At 35.1% G+C, this 19,117-nt stretch overlaps 1 protein-coding gene across 1 annotated transcript; it reads right to left on the bottom strand.

Annotated features, from left to right (window-relative positions):
- Positions 1-613: 613 nt before the first annotated feature.
- On the bottom strand, positions 614-17,730 carry LOC143614706 (myosin-2-like). Its single transcript, XM_077088065.1, has 21 exons — positions 17,196-17,730; positions 15,764-15,865; positions 15,555-15,698; positions 15,319-15,469; positions 14,461-14,488; positions 13,890-14,058; positions 13,730-13,793; positions 13,595-13,608; positions 13,408-13,492; positions 12,071-12,174; positions 11,830-11,968; positions 11,292-11,386; positions 10,300-10,452; positions 10,132-10,221; positions 9,220-9,297; positions 8,626-9,143; positions 6,839-7,101; positions 6,665-6,763; positions 5,945-6,033; positions 5,662-5,874; positions 614-1,153 (listed from the first exon to the last, which is right to left on the bottom strand). Exons 1-21 carry the CDS (start codon positions 17,535-17,537, stop codon positions 812-814), a joined length of 3,282 nt encoding a protein of 1,093 aa, XP_076944180.1. The 5' UTR covers positions 17,538-17,730; the 3' UTR covers positions 614-811.
- Positions 17,731-19,117: the final 1,387 nt, after the last annotated feature.

Raw genomic sequence — 19,117 nt, 5'->3', positions numbered from 1 at the left:
TAAACAATCTCAAACACCTTGTTACTTTTTAAAAAGTTTATAAGTTATAAGTTGGTGAAAATAAGCAATCCCAAACACCCCTTAAGTCTTGTCTTTTCCTTAAAAAAATTGTGTCTAATAAGAGTGAATATTGTGTCCTTGTGGTTTTTGAGCAGAACCAAATTACCCTCAAACTTAAAAAGAACCAGCTGAGTTCATATGGATTTCTGGCGGGATAAATTGTGTCCCTCCATCTATCAACGGTGTTAATTAGCTAATAATCACTTTGGATCCATCCCTCATAACTCCCTCGACTATATATATCATAATCAAAATTAGGGGTTTTCCACTTGACAACTTAAAACAAGTATCAAATCACAAAAATTACGCCATCACCTACACCATTTACCACGACTCACCTGTTGCTGCCGTCATCGGAGATTGTGGCCATGGAACATAAAGGTAGGACAAAGATGGAGGGTGTTCCTTCACTTCCCTAGACGTCGTTGGATGCTCCTTTCCTTCTCTCGTTATATCCACCCTCTCTCTCAATGTATAGTTCAAGTTTTGAAATTGGATTGGGTAATAGAGAGAGAAGATGGAGGGACACAAACAGTATGCAAAACAAAATACAAAAAATGTAAGAATTTCATTGATTAAAAAAGTCCCTTTTCATAGAATGTCATCATTCACACTATCATATTCTATATTCTAGGATACTTAAATCGCGTTACATGATATATAAAACTCAATGGTCAACTCGACCAAAACCGCCATCACACAACATGATTACAGCTTACAACTTACACGCCACGGTCATAATAATAATGTCTCAACCGGGAGTGTATCGCTTGCTTAACTTCCCCCACCACGTCTGTTTTCCGCCTTCACTGTTGACCAGTTTTGACTTCGTCTCCCTTAACCGATTCTTGTACTCTTTCTTCCATGTCTCAAATCTATCTTTTACTTTTCTGAATTCCTCTATTTGTTTATGATATGACAATTTTCTTTCCACAACGATGGCTTTTGCATCGTCTTCAAACGTCTGTCTTTGCTGTTCTAACTCCTCGGCTAGGGATTCCACGGCCCCACCATTGATGGGGTTTTGAGTTCCTGAAGTGTCATCCCCAAGTTCGCTTGTACCGAGACTCTTCTTGGCTAAAGACAGGCTCTTCTGCACCATTAAACCAATCACAATTATAAGACGCTATAAATTCTTTCTTTTTTTTATCAATTTAAAAGTTAAAATTCATTATTTATTAAGAAATTCACAAGTTCGTGCATTTTAAATAAGTGCATACATTAATATATAAAAACTATTTAATAACTTTTCCGCATATTTTTTACAATTGTTAAAACTGTAAAAATTTTCCAACTATTGACCTGATCTAGTAAGATCCACCTACCCCCGTCAATCGCCACCGATATCTTACCCGGAGATCATCATCATTTCCGGTCTTCATCCAAGATTTCCGGAACCCTTTACTTCGCTGTCAATCCTTCATTCACCCTTATCTTTAAACACTTTATACTCTAAACCCATCTTATCTCACCCCAAATGATTCAGATTTGCTGAACCAAAACCCTTATTCTACTCTCTAATTCAGATCTCAAACCCACAAGATCTGAAAACCCATCAGATTATTATTATTATTATTATTACAACAACAAGAACAGCAGCAACTCCGGGAAGAGAGTCATCTACGGCCAATAGACTCGTTAAGGGTTGAGTTAGCATTCATTGTTTTTTCCGGCGACCACCATTCCAGCACACATTTCTGGCGATCTAGATACGGCCGCTGCCCATCTCCAGCCACTCTTCCCGTCCACGGGAATAAAGATAAGCATAGCTGTTTCTGTTCCTATTATTATTATTATTATTATTATTCTCCGTGCGCAATTATTACCTTTCCGTTAAGTGAACATTAGGCGACTTTTTATAAGACTTTTTCATCAACGTATGTTCGTGGTGTGTTTGCGTTGGTTCTTGGTGTTTTGTTTTGCTTTAAATAGTTACAGTTAATTGTAACAATAGACGACATTAGTCATGTCAGTCCGCTGAGATCGTGTCCAAGGACGAGGGGTGCAGGAAAGGGAAAGGGTAGGTGGTATAGTTTGCGCGTGGCATCATGGAATGTAGGGAAAGTGGTAAATTGTTAGAGGTGATAGATGCTCTTAAGAGATGTAAGGTCCATATAACGTGCCTCCAAGAGACTAGGTGAAAGGGGGAGAGAGGGGTAGGGCGAAATGGGTACAAGCTATTGCATTCAGGGGCAGATGGAGCTAAAAATGGAGTAGGCTTTCTAGTGGCTATAGAATTGCATAAGAGTGTGATTGAGGTGAAAAGATATAACGATAGGGTGATGGTATTAAGGTTAGTGTTAGGAGTCGAAGTAGTGGCTTTGGTTTGCGCTTATGCACCACACCTGGGACTAGGAGACCAAGAAAAGAGGGAGTTTTGGGATTGCCTAAATGGAGTAGTGAGGGCTGTATCAAGGGAGGAGACCATTTTCGTAGGAGGTGATTTCAATGGTCATATCAGTAAGGATAGTGAAGGCTTTTAGATAGTTCATGGAGGTTATGGTTTTGGGGATAGGAACAAACCTGGTAAGGATCTTTTAGATTTTGCAGTGGCCCATGACCTAGGTATTCTGAACTCTTTCTTTAGGAAAAAAGACTCAAACCTAATCACTTTTACTAGTGGGGAAGGAATACACAAATCGACTATCTCTTAATGAGGCAACATGATCGAAGACAGTGGAGAGACTACAAGGTGATACCGGGGGAGACCACAGCAGCTCAGCACCATTTACTGGTGGCAGATGTAGTACTGAGAGAGAAAGTGACTAAGATGGAGAGAAAAGGGCGGTATAGGATAAGATGGGGAAATTTGAAGGGCACCAACATTACGATGTTCAAGAACAAGGTCATCTCGACGACAGCAATTCATCTTGTTGGGGACGCAAACCAGATGTGGGAGGATATGGCAGCTTCTATCAATCAAGTGGCAAAGGAGACGCTAGGGGTCACGACAAGGAATCTTGGTGGTGGAATGAGGATGTGCAGAGCAAGATCAAGGATAAGCAACAGGCAGGACAGCTGAGGACAAGGAATCTTGGTGGTGGAATGAGGATGTGCAGAGCAAGATCAAGGATAAGCAACAGAGTCTTAGGGATCTTTTAAGGTGCACAAACGAGGGGGAGCGTTGGAGGTTGAGGGAGAAATACAAAAACGCTAGGAGAGAGGCGAAGAAGCGGTGACAGAGGCAAAAAAACACAGCGTATAGACGGATGTATGCACGTCTGGAAACAAATGAGAGGGAGCATAATATGTTCACGATTGCTAAAGCAAGGGAGCGTAGAAGACAAGACCTAGGAGTAGTGAAATATATAAAGGGGGGGATGGGCGTGTCTTAATCAAGAAACAAGACATTAAACAGAGATGGCAAAATTATTTTAACAGTCTTTTTAATGGCAGACAGACCTACCAACGTGAAACAGACAACCATGTTGCACAGAGACAACAAAGGAATAACTCTTACTATAGAGGTATCACATAGGGAGAGGTGAGGATAGCACTTAGGAAGATGGGAAGGGCTAAGGCGGTTGGTCTGGACAACATACCGATTGAGGCTTGGAAGTGTTTAGGGGATGAAGGAGTTCAATGGCTCACTACTCTATTCAACCTTATTTTCAAGAATGTAAAAATGCTAGACCAGTGGAGGAGTAGTGTAGTAGTGCCCCTATACAAGAACAAGGGAGACGCACAGTGTTGTGGAAATTACAGAGGAATTAAGTTGTTAGGTCATACTATGAAATTATGGGAGAGAGTAATTGAGACACGAATTAGGAGGGAAACGCAGGTTATGGTTAATCAATTTGGGTTCATGCCAAGACGGTCAACAGAAGCGATACACATACTGAGAAGATTAATGGAGAAGTATAGGGAGAAAAAGAGGGACCTACATATGGTATTCATCGACCTTGAGAAAGCATATGACAGTGTGCGCCACGTAGATTAATCTGGGATAGTTTAGAAGGTAGAGGGGTACCTGAAAAGTATATAGACTTAATTAAAGTTATGTATGGCATGACTAAAGCTAGCGTTCGTGCTCCGGTAGGAGATACTAATTTTTTCCCGGTGGAGATGGGACTCCACCAAGGATCGGCGTTAAGCCCGTTTCTTTTCACAGTAGTCATGGATGAGCTATCCAAGTCGATTCAGGAGCCTGTCCCATGGTGCATGCTCTTTGCAGATGATATTGTGTTAGTAGCCGAAATTAAACAAAGCTTGAACGAAAGGCTAGAGGAATGGCGTGTAGCTTTAGAGAATAAAGGTTTAAAAATTAATCGCTCTAAGACAGAGTACCTTTGTTGTGACTTCAGTGGTGTTGGCGATAGCGAGGACACCCAGATCACTATTGAGGACCATGTGGTTCCGCAGATAACGAAGTTTAAATATCTAGGATCGTTTGTCCAAAGCAATGGAGAGATAGACAATGACATAACCCACCGCATACAAGCTGGCTGGTGTAGGTGGAAAGCAGCCACTGGGGTTTCGTGCAACAAGCGGTTCCCATCTAAATTAAAGGGGAAATTTTATAGAGTCACAGTTAGACCTGCAATGTTGTATGGAACAGACTGTTGGGCTATCAAGAAAACACAGGCGCGCAAGATGGAGGTAGCAGAGATGAGGATGTTGAGGTGGTTGTGCGGACACACTAGATTAGATAGGATTAGAAATGAGGTCTTTAGGGAAAGGTTAGAAATAGTTAGCATATTAGAGAAAATAAAGGAAGGGAGATTGAGATGGTTTAGGCATGTGAAGAGGAGACCGACAACAGCGCCGATTAGAGTAGTGGAAACCTTCATTGTGGAAGGAAATAGGAGTAAAGGCAGGCCTAAATTGACTTGGGATGAGAAAATTAGACATGACTTGACAGACTTGCACCTCTCTGAGGACATGATCCAGGATAGAGATTCGTGGGGACGTAGGATTAAGGTTAGCGACTTCTAGGGGAGGGTACTTTAGCTTAGCTTTGTATTTAGGGTCTAGTTGGCTAGCTTGACTCCTTGTTTATGCATATTTTTTGTTTGATGCTGCCTTTTGATTCTTATGCCCTAATCTTAGTAGGTTATGGATTCCTTGCTATTTTGGTAGTTTGATATCTATGTATTGCTAAGTGTCTTTGCTTGTAGGATGTAAGTTTACTCTGTTTACCTGTATGTAGCTTTATGAGCCAGGGGTCTCTCTGGAAGCAGCCTCTCTATTCTCACGGATAGAGGAAAGACTTGCCTACATCCCACCCTCCCCTGACCCTACCGATAGCATGCTATGCGGTGGGATATACAGGGCTTGATTGATTGATATATATTTTTTACAAGTTGAGGGACTTTCTCATGAAGAATAAAAAAGTATATTGGTGTTTTTAAGGTATCAAGTGTTAACATGCAGAAGGCACTTCAATTTTATAGAATTCACAATATAATGACAAAATGTGTTAGCATGTCAGCCCATCCCAATCCAGCTCTCTTAGTTTTAGCACATGTTGACCCGTTTAGATGCATAGTTTAGCCCAAACAAACCCAAAAGATTAATAAAAAGCCCAAACTGACCTTTCAAGTCCATGTAAAGATGTACTAGCACCAAATCAAGTAGGTAGGGGTAAAAGGGTAAACTCACCTCTAAAGAAGCCGTCTGCCTTTGCCACGTTTCTTCAACCGTCTTCATTTTCATTTCATGTTCCGACCACCGCGCTTCAAATTGTCTTATTTGTTCCCTTAACACCATATTTTCTTGCTCTTTTTGACTCATGGACGCTTGCGCCCTTGTAACTAGCTTCTGCAACTCTTCAACATTCGAGGGCAAAATGGGGATATGATCTTGTAACATTACCTATAAAGAAACTAAAAATTAATCCATAGAGCCGTTTTGTTATACTTTTTGTAAAAAAGAATTTTAATACCTTTTGCCTCGCTTTCGGACCCCCGATAGCCAATTTCTTCCACCTGTACAAGTGACTGAAATACCTCCGAGCCAACCACCCACGAGTAACTGAAGACAGAGAAGTGTGTATTATCAAATAACAACCAGTTAACCGGAGTAGAAGGGTAAAACGGTAAAAACGAATACGTTAACATCCAGCTCGGTCTACTTGTTTATTCTTAACAAGCTAAAATCTGACCTCGAGCCAGCTCATATAAATTAACTAGTATTTATTTAAAATTTTAAATAAAGTAACGTTTCGGTTGTCTCTAGTGGCCTCATGTAGTGCTATAAACAAGCCAGATTGGACTTGGGCTCGAGCTCAAACTTAAACGAGCCAGTTCGGCTAGTTTAAAAAGCTGAAAAGTCGAGCTCGAACTCGGCTCATAAAAAGCTTGACCCAGCTCCTTAATTGTTTTTTAATTATTTAAGTTACATCACATTGATTTATAAAAAGCCAAGCACTTTACGAGCGAACCACAAGCTTTTTGAACAACCTTAGGCTCATGGACCATATTATATGAGCAATTTTATAAATGGAATTGGGCTATAACTAGTAGACATTAAAACTCAGGCTTAACTTAAACAAGCCAACCATATTGGCTCAAGCTCAGCTTGTTTATTTCAAGTGAGGCACGAGCATCTAGTTATAAATTTATAAGCACCAAACCTCAAAATAAGGGCAAAAAGAAGCATGTACCCGATTGTATGTGTATAACCGCGCTCAAATTATGAAGTGACTTTGGTGCACTCAATTTTGTTATACAACTGTGCTTTCTTGAATTTTCACCACGGATGACTGCAAAAAGCTTTCAACTATTCAACAAATAGATAGTAATTAAACATTTAAAAGCTAATATTGCAACTTTCTTACATGATTGTAGTGTGACAATTCCCGACATTAGTTCACGATAATCACGAACTCTGCCACCAAGAAACCGGTTTTCCACCTTGTAAATGCCTTGCATTACTTGTTGTCTAAGTTTCTCCAAATTACTAATTTGATCCGCCCGAAAATATATTTTTGTAAATCCAAGTTGGTACATTTCAGGAAGAACGTGATATTCTTGCAGAATTGTAATTGATGCACTCAAAGAATCTTGGCAACGTGTATTGTCGGGAAGAAGGCAGCCAAACCTAATAATAATCGTAAATTAATAACAATAACGTTAATACAATAATCATAATAATATTAAATTAATAATATAGGTATAAAACTTCACATAATAGTGATAAGTTATCTGAGTGTTCCATTAAAGTCAGTGAAAGTATTTTAGGGGTGTAATGGTGTTGTAGCCCCATCACATCGTATATGTATATATATATATATATATATATATCGTGAATATATATATATATTGTGTGTGTGTGAATATATATATATATATAAACCCAAAACACACCCGGCGACAAATACATGCACCCCACCCCTATCGCCCTTTTGTAGCCACCAGGGGGTGGGGGGCGGTGTTGTAGCCCGCTTGTCACCCAAAATGCATCACATTTGTCGCCCCACTACACATTGCCTAAAAAGTTACTCAACTTTCACTAGGTGTTCCAATCTTGTGTTATTTTTTATTATTGTTAAACCTATTTAAGAATTTAGTGATACCAATGTAACATATATGAATCTTGATTACTATTTAGTGATTGATGTTTTCAAATTAACTTGATAAAGGATGTGATTGTGAAGAAAAAAACACTAAAGTATAACCAAGTTTCGTAATTTTTCAATTTAAGTGAAACTAAAAAAAATAATCACTACATATTAAACAAGATTTATATATATTTCATTTCTCACACTTAATTAGTAACAAAATAAACATTTATAAAAAAAAGTACATAATAATGAAACACCGAATAAAAAAAACTTAACATGAACAAAATAGTTTGTTCATTTAATTAAGCTAATGAAAAGGAACACATATCTCGTCCGTTCATTATGTTGTGAACATCTATACATCCGTTCAATTAAACTCATCTATGTTCGTTAGTTTGCATTTGTGAGATACTTGGGCAACTTGGTTACTATTCTTCATCAAAGGTAACCCTTAAAAAAGGTTTGCAAAACAAGCCATACGTTCAGTGAACTGTTCGGGGGGAAGTTCTTTCATTGAATAAACTAAATAACATGAACAAAATAGTTTGTTCATTTAGTTAAACTAATGAACATGAACACATGTCTCATTCGTTCATTATGTTGCGAACATCCACATTCGATCAATTAAACTCATCTATGTTCGTTGGTTTACGTTTATTTATGTCCGTTAATTTACATTTTTTGCTTAAATATTCATTAAATATTACCATTTAATATAGTTTAATAACTTTTTGAAGTCCAATACATTGTTCTTCACAATATTTTTAACTAGTTGTAGCTCAATGATGGTTGTTTATCTATGTTTGGTTATATTCGTTTGTAAAGCGTTCGTTTATAGCGTTAACGAATGAACATAAACAAACACGAACATGTTTACTTACTTAATGAACAAACACGAACAAGAAACCCTCGTTTGTTTCATTGTTCGTGTTAAAACGTTTGCTCAGTTAAAGTTCAACAAACGAACATGAACATGCTTCGTTCGTGTTCATTTGATTCGTTTACATAAACATACCCAACAATCACACAAAACAATAATCAATTTTTTAGTCTTTACTCACCTGTTGGCAAATTCTTGGTGCGTCATACGCGTAGGATAACGGGATTTTGACATTTTCAAAGTCTCCAAAATGGCGTTGTACCTCAACTGTTGCAACACGATATCTTTATCAAACATTCCTTGAAGTTGTTTAGCATTCGGTCTTATACATTGAATAAAATGCGGCTTTGAATTTTCCAACCGTTGAATCAATCTAAACAATTGGCCCTTAAATTTCATTCCAACCGTTTCTTTACCCGAATCAGTCAAAGTCAACTTATCTGTTAAAAAATTCTTGCAACACGATGAGAGAAATTGGATGATTTCAGATAAAGCCAGCTCGTCTCGGTTTTTTTCCAAGAACTCAGTTGACTCATAGTGAACCTCGCCAGCATAATGGTTGACCTTAAAAGCTCCCTTTTCATCATTATATGATAAAGTAGGACTTAATCGTTGTTTGAGCTTGTTGACTAAGGTCAAAGTGGTGGATTCAGAATCATTTGAGACCTCATCTAATGTAGATAATAGGCCAACAGGTTTCTGTAAAAGTCATAACAGATAAGAATAAAAGAAGGATAAATAAGAAAAAGATTAATAATAAAAGTGAAATCTTTACCTTCTCAAAGAGATCTAAACAACCTAGGTTGTCTACAAAGTTTACTTTTTTCCAGTCAATGCCCTCTGATTCATACTCCTAAGAATAGAGTAGTTGTTATTAAATAAACATAAAGCTAAATTTCAACCCATTACAGCCCGTTTCATTAAAAACTAAACCAATTTCAACAAGTACTAATCTTAATCATTCGACACTTTTCTAAAACAGTGTTTCAACCCAAACCCAGTTTGGTCAAAGCCCGTTTTGACCATAACCAAATTGTTTTTTTTTAAAACAGCCCAAACCCATTTTGGTCAGAACTTGTGTTGACCATTGGTCCATAACCAAATTGATTTTTTATAACGACTCGAACCCAATTTGATCAGAGCCCATTTTGGTCATAAACCGTTTTTATCATAACCATTTTGGTCAAAACCAAATTTGGTCAACAAATTGGTTTTTTCAAAACCACCGAACCCATTTTGATCAAAACTCGTTTTGTCCATAACCAAATTGCTTTTTGTAAAACAACCCAGACCCATTTTGGTCAATAACCGTTTTGACCAGAACCAAATTGTTTTTATTAAAACAACCCCAACCTATTTTGGCCTGATACCCAGCCCGACTCGACTGTTGCTCCAAGCTTAAGCTGAAGTATCATCATCATCGTCATCGTACTTAGTATATCCCACCAATAGCAAAGCTATGGTAGGGTCTGAAGAGGGTAAGATGTAGACAGCCTTACCTCTACCCCATCGGGATAGGGAGGCTGCTTCCAGTGAGACCCCCGGCTCGATAGTAGTTTTGCATCAAGCCTTGGACATAAGGCACATAGCACTCAATCATCAGGACACCGGCTGATCGGTGCATGTACCCTTGTCATTAAGGTGAAGTATGATATATAATAAACATAAAATAGAGCTGTATTCTGACCTCTTGTTCAACCTTAAATAAATGTCTAATAAAGTGCTGGTGCAGCCTCTCATTAGCATAGTTTATTAAAAACTGTTCAAAGCTATTTTTCTGGGGGAAAAAAAGATGTGACAGGTTAGAACTTTATAAACAAAAATAAAAAAATTTAAGGTCAAAAAACTTGTATACCTGAAACAACTCGAATCCATAGGTGTCAAAAATGCTGATAGACCTTCCATTAACCTCGTTGTCCCTCTCGAGTGATCTATTAATTGTTTCCAAAAGCCAACTAAACAAACTTGTGTAAACAAACTTTGCCAATGCGTCTCTTGTATCAATTGCCTAAAGTAAAAACAATTAACATTCAATAACTTTTACCAAGATCGTGCGCTAGGGGTGTTCACAAAACCGAAATAACCAAACCGTTAACCAACCCAATGAAAACCAACAGTTAGCTTTTATGTCTTTTTAAAAACCGCTTTTTTGCTTTAGTTTTGCTGTAAACAAAAAAGAAAAACCGAAAGTGAACTAAAATAGCTGACATGTAAACGAAAAGATCGAAAAAACCGATTTTAAGTTATTCATAAGAAATTAATAAATGGTGTAGCTAGTGGTTATCATTGGTTAGGATATCGCCATATCGGTTTATTCATTTTTAAACGTTTATGGCCCTAAACGAAAACCGAACTGATCAGAATTAGAAATGTGTCTAATTGAACCAAGTTCAACCAACTAATCCTACTTATTTGGTTCGGTTATCCAAATAAATTGGTTATTATTCAGTTTATTCGATTGAATTCAGTTTGGTTATTTGAATAAGCAAGATTTGTGGAACCAATAACCAAAATGATTCACAATTCAGTTCGGTTTTCGGGCTTTTCGGTTTTTTTGCACATTTTAACCCAAAAATTTTCGGTAAAAAATGTCTAATAATCAATTAACGATTAATATACAAAAACATTGGGCCAAATTCATTATTTTGGGGTAAAACTTTCAGCCCAAAATTTTCAAGCCCAACTAATAAAACAAAAACAACTAGACCAATTGTAAAAACCCGATAAACCCAAAAAGAACTTAGCCGAACGGTTGTCAAAAACCCAAAACCTAATCTTTGTTTTTTGATTTGGTTTGAGCTCAAAACCAGCCCATGCACAATGTGCTATATGATTTGTTCATGTTACCTGTTGAAGCATCAAGTTTTGGCTTTGGTGGGTAGATAGAGCAACTGTGAGGTCATTCATCCTACAACCCAACAACCGAGCAGCACTTCGACTTGCTGTCAAAACACACACCCTTCATAATTATGATATTATCTACAAAAAGTGAATTTTAATAATCCAAACTATGAATCATTGCTCAATAATAATCCAACTATCAATTTAACTGCTGGCAATCCTAACTTTCACTTTCGTTGCTAAAACCAACCCCAGAAGCATTTTGATCATAAATTTACAACCTATTTATTTTTGATTTCCAGCCGATTTTCACTTGTATGTTTCCCACTTAGTTCATAATCATCATTGTGAACAAAATCTAGTCAGTTCAAATGTAAACCAGTGACGATCATGCAATTTGGATTACCCTTGACAACGAAAGCGAAAGTTAGAATTGCCGGTGATTAAATTGATAGTATGGATATCGGCCAATGGATCATGTTTAGATTATTAAAATCCAATATTCCTGTCATGTAAAAGTTATATTAATACATGAAAAACATACCTTCATCAATAACAACCGTCACATGATTTTCATTGTCAATTACCTCAAATGAAATATTCCCTAACCATAAAATTGCAGCAAGTAATTTGAAGACACGTTCTTGATCTTCATGAGAAATTTGAAGGGCGTCCATGGCTTCCTGGTTCAATAATATGTTTTGTTAAAGTACTTTGTAATTGATTCAATGAATAATAATAATAATAATATGATTATGGTTTTAAACACTGTTATTTAAAGTTACCATCAATTTTTTGAAATTGTGGGCATCATCAACATCATGGATTTTCAAGCATCCACTCTGACTGAGAAACTTGTACTCGCTCGCCATTCTTAGATTCAGTTTATCTGTAAAATAAACACATAATTTAAGCAAATAAGTTTTGTCACGCGTGAAATTAATATGTGTGTGTGTGTAGAGTGAGAGAGAGACAGAAAGAGAGGTCCGTTACAAAACACTAAATTGTTGAGTTGTATGTTTGCCTAGACATGTGTAGCTAATTTGCCCTACACATAATTTGCATATGTGTTCTTCATATTTTGTTTTTAAATTAAAGAGAGATGAATAAACACAGCATTACAATCGTTCTCTTCTATTTTAGAAATATATAAACAAAATTTTGTTTATTTACAGAACCTACACTTGTGCAAACATTCAAAAATGACAGTATCATATGAAAAAATGAGTTTAATGATTTTTTATATACATAGACATTTGTATGTAAAAAACAGAAGTTTTAAAATACATGAACCATTGATGGGAAAAAGTAAACGTTTTGATTTTGTTCTTTTTGTTTTCGTTATATTTGTAGTGTTGTGTAATGAACCTCTCTCTCTCTCTCTCTCTCTCTCTCTCTCTCTCTCTCTCTCTCTCTATATATATATATATATATATAATATATACATGTATGGGGGTGAGATCAAGAGAGAACTCCTCTTAAAAAGAGAATTAGAGAAAAAATTTTAACTTTTTTCAAAAAAAATATTTTAATTCTTTTTTCTTACAGCTTTCTTATATGTTGTTATTCTTCACTAGAAAAAAATATAAAAATAAAACAAAAAAATAAAAAATTATAAAAAAAATTCGATGTAGTGCGCACATATGCAACTGTTTTGTATTGCATAATATACAACACTGTTGCACATATTTAACATATTTAACACACACTATTCCATATATGTAAATACAACACTATTGCACATATGGAATACACACTATTGCATATATGTAATACAACACTATTAGTCTATTACACATATGCACTACATCGACTTTTATATTCTTATTTTTGCATATAATACACACTATTACACACATACAATGCACACTATTGCATATATGCAATACACCACTATTGCACATATGTATTACAAAAATTAAAAAGTCGATGTATTGTGTATGGGCACCACATCGAGATTTTTTTATTATTTTTTTTCTCAAGAAAAATAACAACATATAAACAAAAAGAAAAAAAATTGAAAATATTTTTTTAATTAAAAATATTTCTTTATTAGTTCTCTCTTTAATGAGTTCTCTCTTGCTTCTATCCCTACATGTATGTATATGTATGTAAAATAAACCTCTCATATCAGAGGGCGCCCCGGCACACATTTGGTAAAAGACATGATATGACCTTTCACTTCGACTAAGATGCGATATTCTCGACTGCTCATAACATTAAAAGCATTCCAATTAATATCATATAATCATTCAAAAACAAGACCATTAAACCTCAAAATAAAAAACAATAATACAAAAAAGAAGTACCTTTTCAAGAAGCACTGTTCACAAAATCACAAGTGTTGATGTGTACCATGAACATATTAAATCGGTTAGTTATACACTTAAATAAACAAACTCTCTTTCAATATAAATTAACATCTAAGAACTAAATATGCTTACGTGTATGAACACAAGCCCCTTGAAGCGCCCCTTTTGCGTTATAACTAATATCAATTAACTTTCCCTGCACCACATCAAAAACAAATCCAAGTCAAACACCTTGCATGAATATTAATTATCAAACTCGTTATTTAATTATATTAAAAGTTTTAGCACCCACAAATCGGCTAGAATTTTTATTCCTTGATGTTTTTGCATTGCCAAAAGCTTCTAGTATAAATTCGAAATCACGTATTTTGCATGCGATCTCATTATTATCACCTCCAACTTCTACCAAATACTCTATAGCTAATTTCGATGTGACACTCTTTCCAGCTCCACTTTCCCCACTATGACAAAAAAATAAAGAAAAATTAAAACACTAAAAATTAAAAAAAAAATGATGACAATACGATTTTAGCCCATGTTTTATCCATTATGCTACTTAATCAAATTTTTAAGATATATATATATATATATTGGTATCAACATATTTTAAATTTAAATCAAAGATTTTATTATTTTGACAAAGTGAATAATAATACAAGGGTATTTTGGTCTTTTAATAATAAGTTAATAGAAAATTTGGTTGGTGTTAGTAGGCTTGACTTTAATTAATATGAAAATGAAATTATTGGACTAGTAAAGTCAAATTTAAACTAATGGACAAAAAGGATTATTTGGGTCAAACCACATGGACTAAAACCGTATGTAACTCTAAAAAAATTGATGTGGTATACAAATTAACTAACCTGATAATGATAGACTGATTTACACCGTCTGCAAATACAATCATGAAAGTTATATCAAACTTTGGTTGAATGACTAAAAATAGATATAGAGGGAGGGTTTGGATGAGTGTTTTAAAAGTGATTGTGTGTAGTCTGTAAACAAACCGAACATTTAGTGAGCCGTTTGGCAAGTTTTCGTTTATTTAATAAATAAACAAACATGAACACATGTCTTGCTCGTTCATTTACATTTGTGAACGTTCGTTTGCATTCGTTCATTTAAATTCATTTATGGTCGTTAGTTTTCTTTTGTTAATATATTCGTTTATAAAGTTTTAAACCATTACAACTTAGTCTATTTTAGTAACTTTTTAGACCAAACATTTCTATTAACATCATAGTTGTCAAGAAGCGAATAGCGGTAAATAGCAACGGATCACCTATAAGCTAAATAGCGAATCGTGGTAAATAGCGACCGCTATTTCATATTTAGCGATAAAGGAGTAGAAATTTTTTAAGCAAATCATTAGTGTTTGTTTCACAAAAAAAGCTTTTACGGTCGAACTTGTGGAAGGTGCAGCTGTTTGGTCGATAAGCAAGCCTAAAAAATAGGTTTCTACAATTTTTTATATTACAAAATAAAACCTTAAATACCACTATAATCACGCTAAATGACTGATATTTAGTATATAGCAGCCTATAGCCGCATCGCTTTGTAGCACGCTATAGCGCCCGCTATCACCGTTATTGACAACTATGGTTTACATTTACTTAATTTTAGCTCAGTTATGTTCATGTTCATTTCTTTACAAATAAACACATACAAGAAAACCCCTTTCGTTTAATTTTTCATGTTTGATCGTTATTTGTAAACCTTACCACTCATCATATCATTGTAGGCAATGTCAGCCACCGCATATACATGCGGGCTATCCAAAATCTTCTCTTTGTAAGCCATAATAACATCGCTTCCAGAGATCAAGAAATCTTTAAACGGGTTAATTGCTAATAATACGGGGCCCGCCATAGTCTGCAAGAAAGATCACGGGTAAAATAATCTAGAAACAAAGACTATTATTATGAAGGCAATGAAATAAGACATGAAATACACATACATAAATTACATCACGATTGTATCTATATTGAAGATTACATAGAACTGATGGCTCGTTTAAATAACCAAGTGATACAAGATTATTCACACCATCAAGGATTTCTGAATTTGCAGGTACCAGATCGGCGGTTGACACTGTCATGACCTGCAATTTTAAACAGTAAAATTACTTATATGCCCTCATTCGGTTGGGGATTCAACAAAACTCACAGTTCCATCCAACAGTGTAACAGTTGCTTTTCCTTTAACAGCTGATTGAATATTTCCCAATTCCCATTGTCCATTCTGGATCCGACACCACACTCGGAGTTGCTGCACAGAGAGAAATGTCAGGGGTAGTTTGGTAATATTACATGTATAACAAAAAGTCAAAATCATAAACATAATCAGTTTTTGTCAAACACTAAGGGGGTGTTTGGGATTTCCTTATTTTAGCTCCTTATAGCTTATAACTTATGGATTACAAGTTATAAGGTACTTGGGAAAGTTAGGTTTTGTGAGTGTATAAGGTATAAGTTACAACTTTTTAACTTATAACTTATGCCTTAAATAAGTTATAAGGAGGTGAAATAAGGAAATCCCAAACACCCCCTAAAACTAATTAATGCACTTGATATAAGAAGAATAACTTTAGTCACACATCTAAACTAACTTGAACGTGAACTGCTAAACATATTTCTGGGGTAGTTTGGCAAGTTTACATATATAAGCTAAATATCATTATCATTATCATTAACATAATCAGTTTTTTTCATACGCAAGATTAAATTATTGCAGCTTGATATCACAAATTAAACTAGTCGCGCATCAAAACAAAATTTAAAATGCTAAAACAAAACAAATTTAAGGGGTAGTAATTTTCATATATAATCTGAAAATCACAATCATAAACATAATAACCAGTTTTTGCCATACCCTAAACTAATTATTGCAACTTGATATAGAAATTATAACAACAGTCACACATCTAAACTAATTTAAATTGCTAAAACTGAACAAAGTTCAGGGGAAGTATCGTAATTTTATATATTATAATCCGAAAAACAAAATCATATACAGATCAGTCTTTGCCATACACTAAAACTAATCATTGCGGCTCAATACCACAATAATAACTTTAGCCACACATCTAAACTAACTTGAACTGATAAAACAAAACTAATTTCAGGGGTAGTTTGGTAATTTTACATATATGATTCAAAAATCAAGAATATGACCGTATTTTGCCATACATTAAACCAACTATTGCAACTTGATATAACAATAATAATTATAGTCAAAACATCTAAACTAATCTGAATTGGTAAAACTGAACAAAGTTCAGGGGTAGTTTCGTAATTTTACGTATATATTCATAGTCCCTAGTTCCTACAATCCTACCTTCCTCTAAAAAATATTTAGTAATCTTAACCATATATAATTCAAAAATCAAAATCATAATATATTTTTATTATGATTTTAATGTAGGCTACAATTTTATGAGATATAATAAGAACCTCAGCATATGGTGCTTGTAATGATTAATCCTACAGCTTTGCTTTTTAGAAGTAACATGACCACAACTTTTTTCAGGCACTTTTATCAGTTTTGAAGATAAGATCAAACCCTAATAATTGATTGATACAAACTAATAAACAATAACCTTCTTGATGTAATAATCAATGCCCGTATCCGCAGTGGCAAGAGCGGCCCCACCGTTGTCCGCCAGTCTATATTGATGCACAGCTGCCATTGTGTAAGGAGACTCGGTCTCCAAGAGTTTCCTCCGGCCGAAACTACTGTTCCCGACATCCTGCGCGAGTCGGTTAGTAGCCTCGAGCGCCCCAGTGAAGACGGCTGCTAAGGGTCGCTTGGGGAGACGCGCCTTGGAGGCCGGGCGTGAGGGTAACGCAGGCGGCAAGTCGGACGGCTTCTTCACCTCGTCTCGCCGCTGCAGAGACTCCAGCATTTCCTCCAACGAACTCCGTACCACCGACGGCATCATTTTGGAACCCTAATTATTTAATTCATTCACATAATAGGGAGATTCGATTTACAGAAAACAATATCATTTCCCCCAAATTCAACACAGATATAAGAATCGAAACGACTCAATTTATCGATTAACCCTAACCCTAAGCAAGCACTTGGAATTGGGATGGTTTGAAGCTGTGAGTGTGTATTATATTATTTGGAAGCTGGAATGAGAAGAAGAAGAAGAAGAAGAAGAAGAAGAAGAAGAAGATCGATGAATTAGGATCAGACAAAAGGAGAAGAAATTATTATGTGGTGAGAGAATGAAGGTGGTGTGTGTTTTTGTATGTTCTAAATTTGAATATTTCAGAAAAATTAGGGAAACAAAGGGGGGGGGAAATAGTAATAATAATATTATGAATGAAGTGTGTTGGTTTGTTTGTTGCTTAAAGGGAAATTTTGAATTTATTCAGGTTGGTGGTAATAATAATAATCCGTTGGGATTTGATTTTACTTATGGTATATTTACGTCATTAGCTATTACAATTACAAACCTAAAATACTAAATCAACTAACTAATACTTATAACAAATAATAACTTGAATGGGGTGTGGATCAAATATTGCCTCCTACATTACAAACCATATACTGGCCCTTGGGTACAGTGAGACAAGGCTCGCCTTCTCTGGGTAGTGAGCTAAAATGCCAAGGTCGAGTTCGACTCGAAAAAATTTAAGTCAGGTCGTCTATTCACAAAGAAAAATTTAACTTCGGACTTTTTCTCATATTAATATATATTTAAAAAAAAAGCATAAAATACTTTTACCATGCACAACGCAAAATTTATATATTAGAATTTAAGTTATGATCGACTTTATTTTAACCGAGTAAAATGACCGAGCTGATGAGCCGATTTCAAGCGAGATTTTGACGAGCTTTGGATAACAACATGCATACCCCATGAACCGAAGAAAGGGTTCGAACATCTACTCTACTTTTACCTACATTATCTCTCTCAAACAAATAGTTACTCTCATATAATAGGTTGAACGGTGGAAGAAATCGTCTCTCTTTGTGGTTGTCTTGCGATGCTTCATTTAACATGATTCTAGTTTCTCTAATGTAGTTGAACATACCTATAAATTATTTAGCGTAAATTAGTATTTTGGTCACTATAGTTTTTTCTCATATGGCTCGTTCGACACAAAATACAAACTTACGATGATTTAATCTTTGACATTTGAAAAACAAGTTGCTTAATTAGTTAATAAAACTTAATAGAAATTTATTGAATAAAAGTTATATATATATATATATATATATATAATTTATTCAAAGAAGCGAAAATAAATTAAGTGAAAAAAGTACTTGTTCAAAATAAATAAGTTGGTTAATTAATTAATAAATGTTTTGCCAAGTCTATAAAATAAAAGTGATAAAAATAACAATAAATGAAAGAAAAAAAGAGTTATTTACTCATTTTATCATAAAAATCTTTTATTGATAACCGGTCATAACTATAACATATTTTAAATAACTAATTAGTAATTAGTTTGCAATTTCAACTTTTCTTTCTTTTTATTTTCTTAAATTGCGCTATATAAAAGGAAA

This window comes from Bidens hawaiensis, unplaced genomic scaffold (assembly GCF_021521415.1).
Source record: "Bidens hawaiensis isolate Kalapana, Puna unplaced genomic scaffold, B.hawaiensis_p1.1 tig00002305_1, whole genome shotgun sequence".
NCBI classification, from domain to species: Eukaryota; Viridiplantae; Streptophyta; class Magnoliopsida; order Asterales; family Asteraceae; genus Bidens; species Bidens hawaiensis.
The sequence above is the reverse complement of the archived record's forward strand: the minus strand, read 5'-3'. Positions and strand labels throughout refer to the sequence as shown.

Coding starts and splice junctions, on each gene's coding strand:
- LOC143614706 (XM_077088065.1), bottom strand. CDS start 17,537: ATGATGCCGTCGGTGGTACGGAGTTCGTTGGAGGAAATGCTGGAGTCT. Junction 9,298..10,131: donor TATTTAAGGTTGAACAAGAG/GTCAGAATACAG, acceptor CTCTATTCTTAG/GAGTATGAATCAGAGGGCAT. Junction 7,102..8,625: donor CACCAAGAATTTGCCAACAG/GTGAGTAAAGAC, acceptor GATTATTATTAG/GTTTGGCTGCCTTCTTCCCG.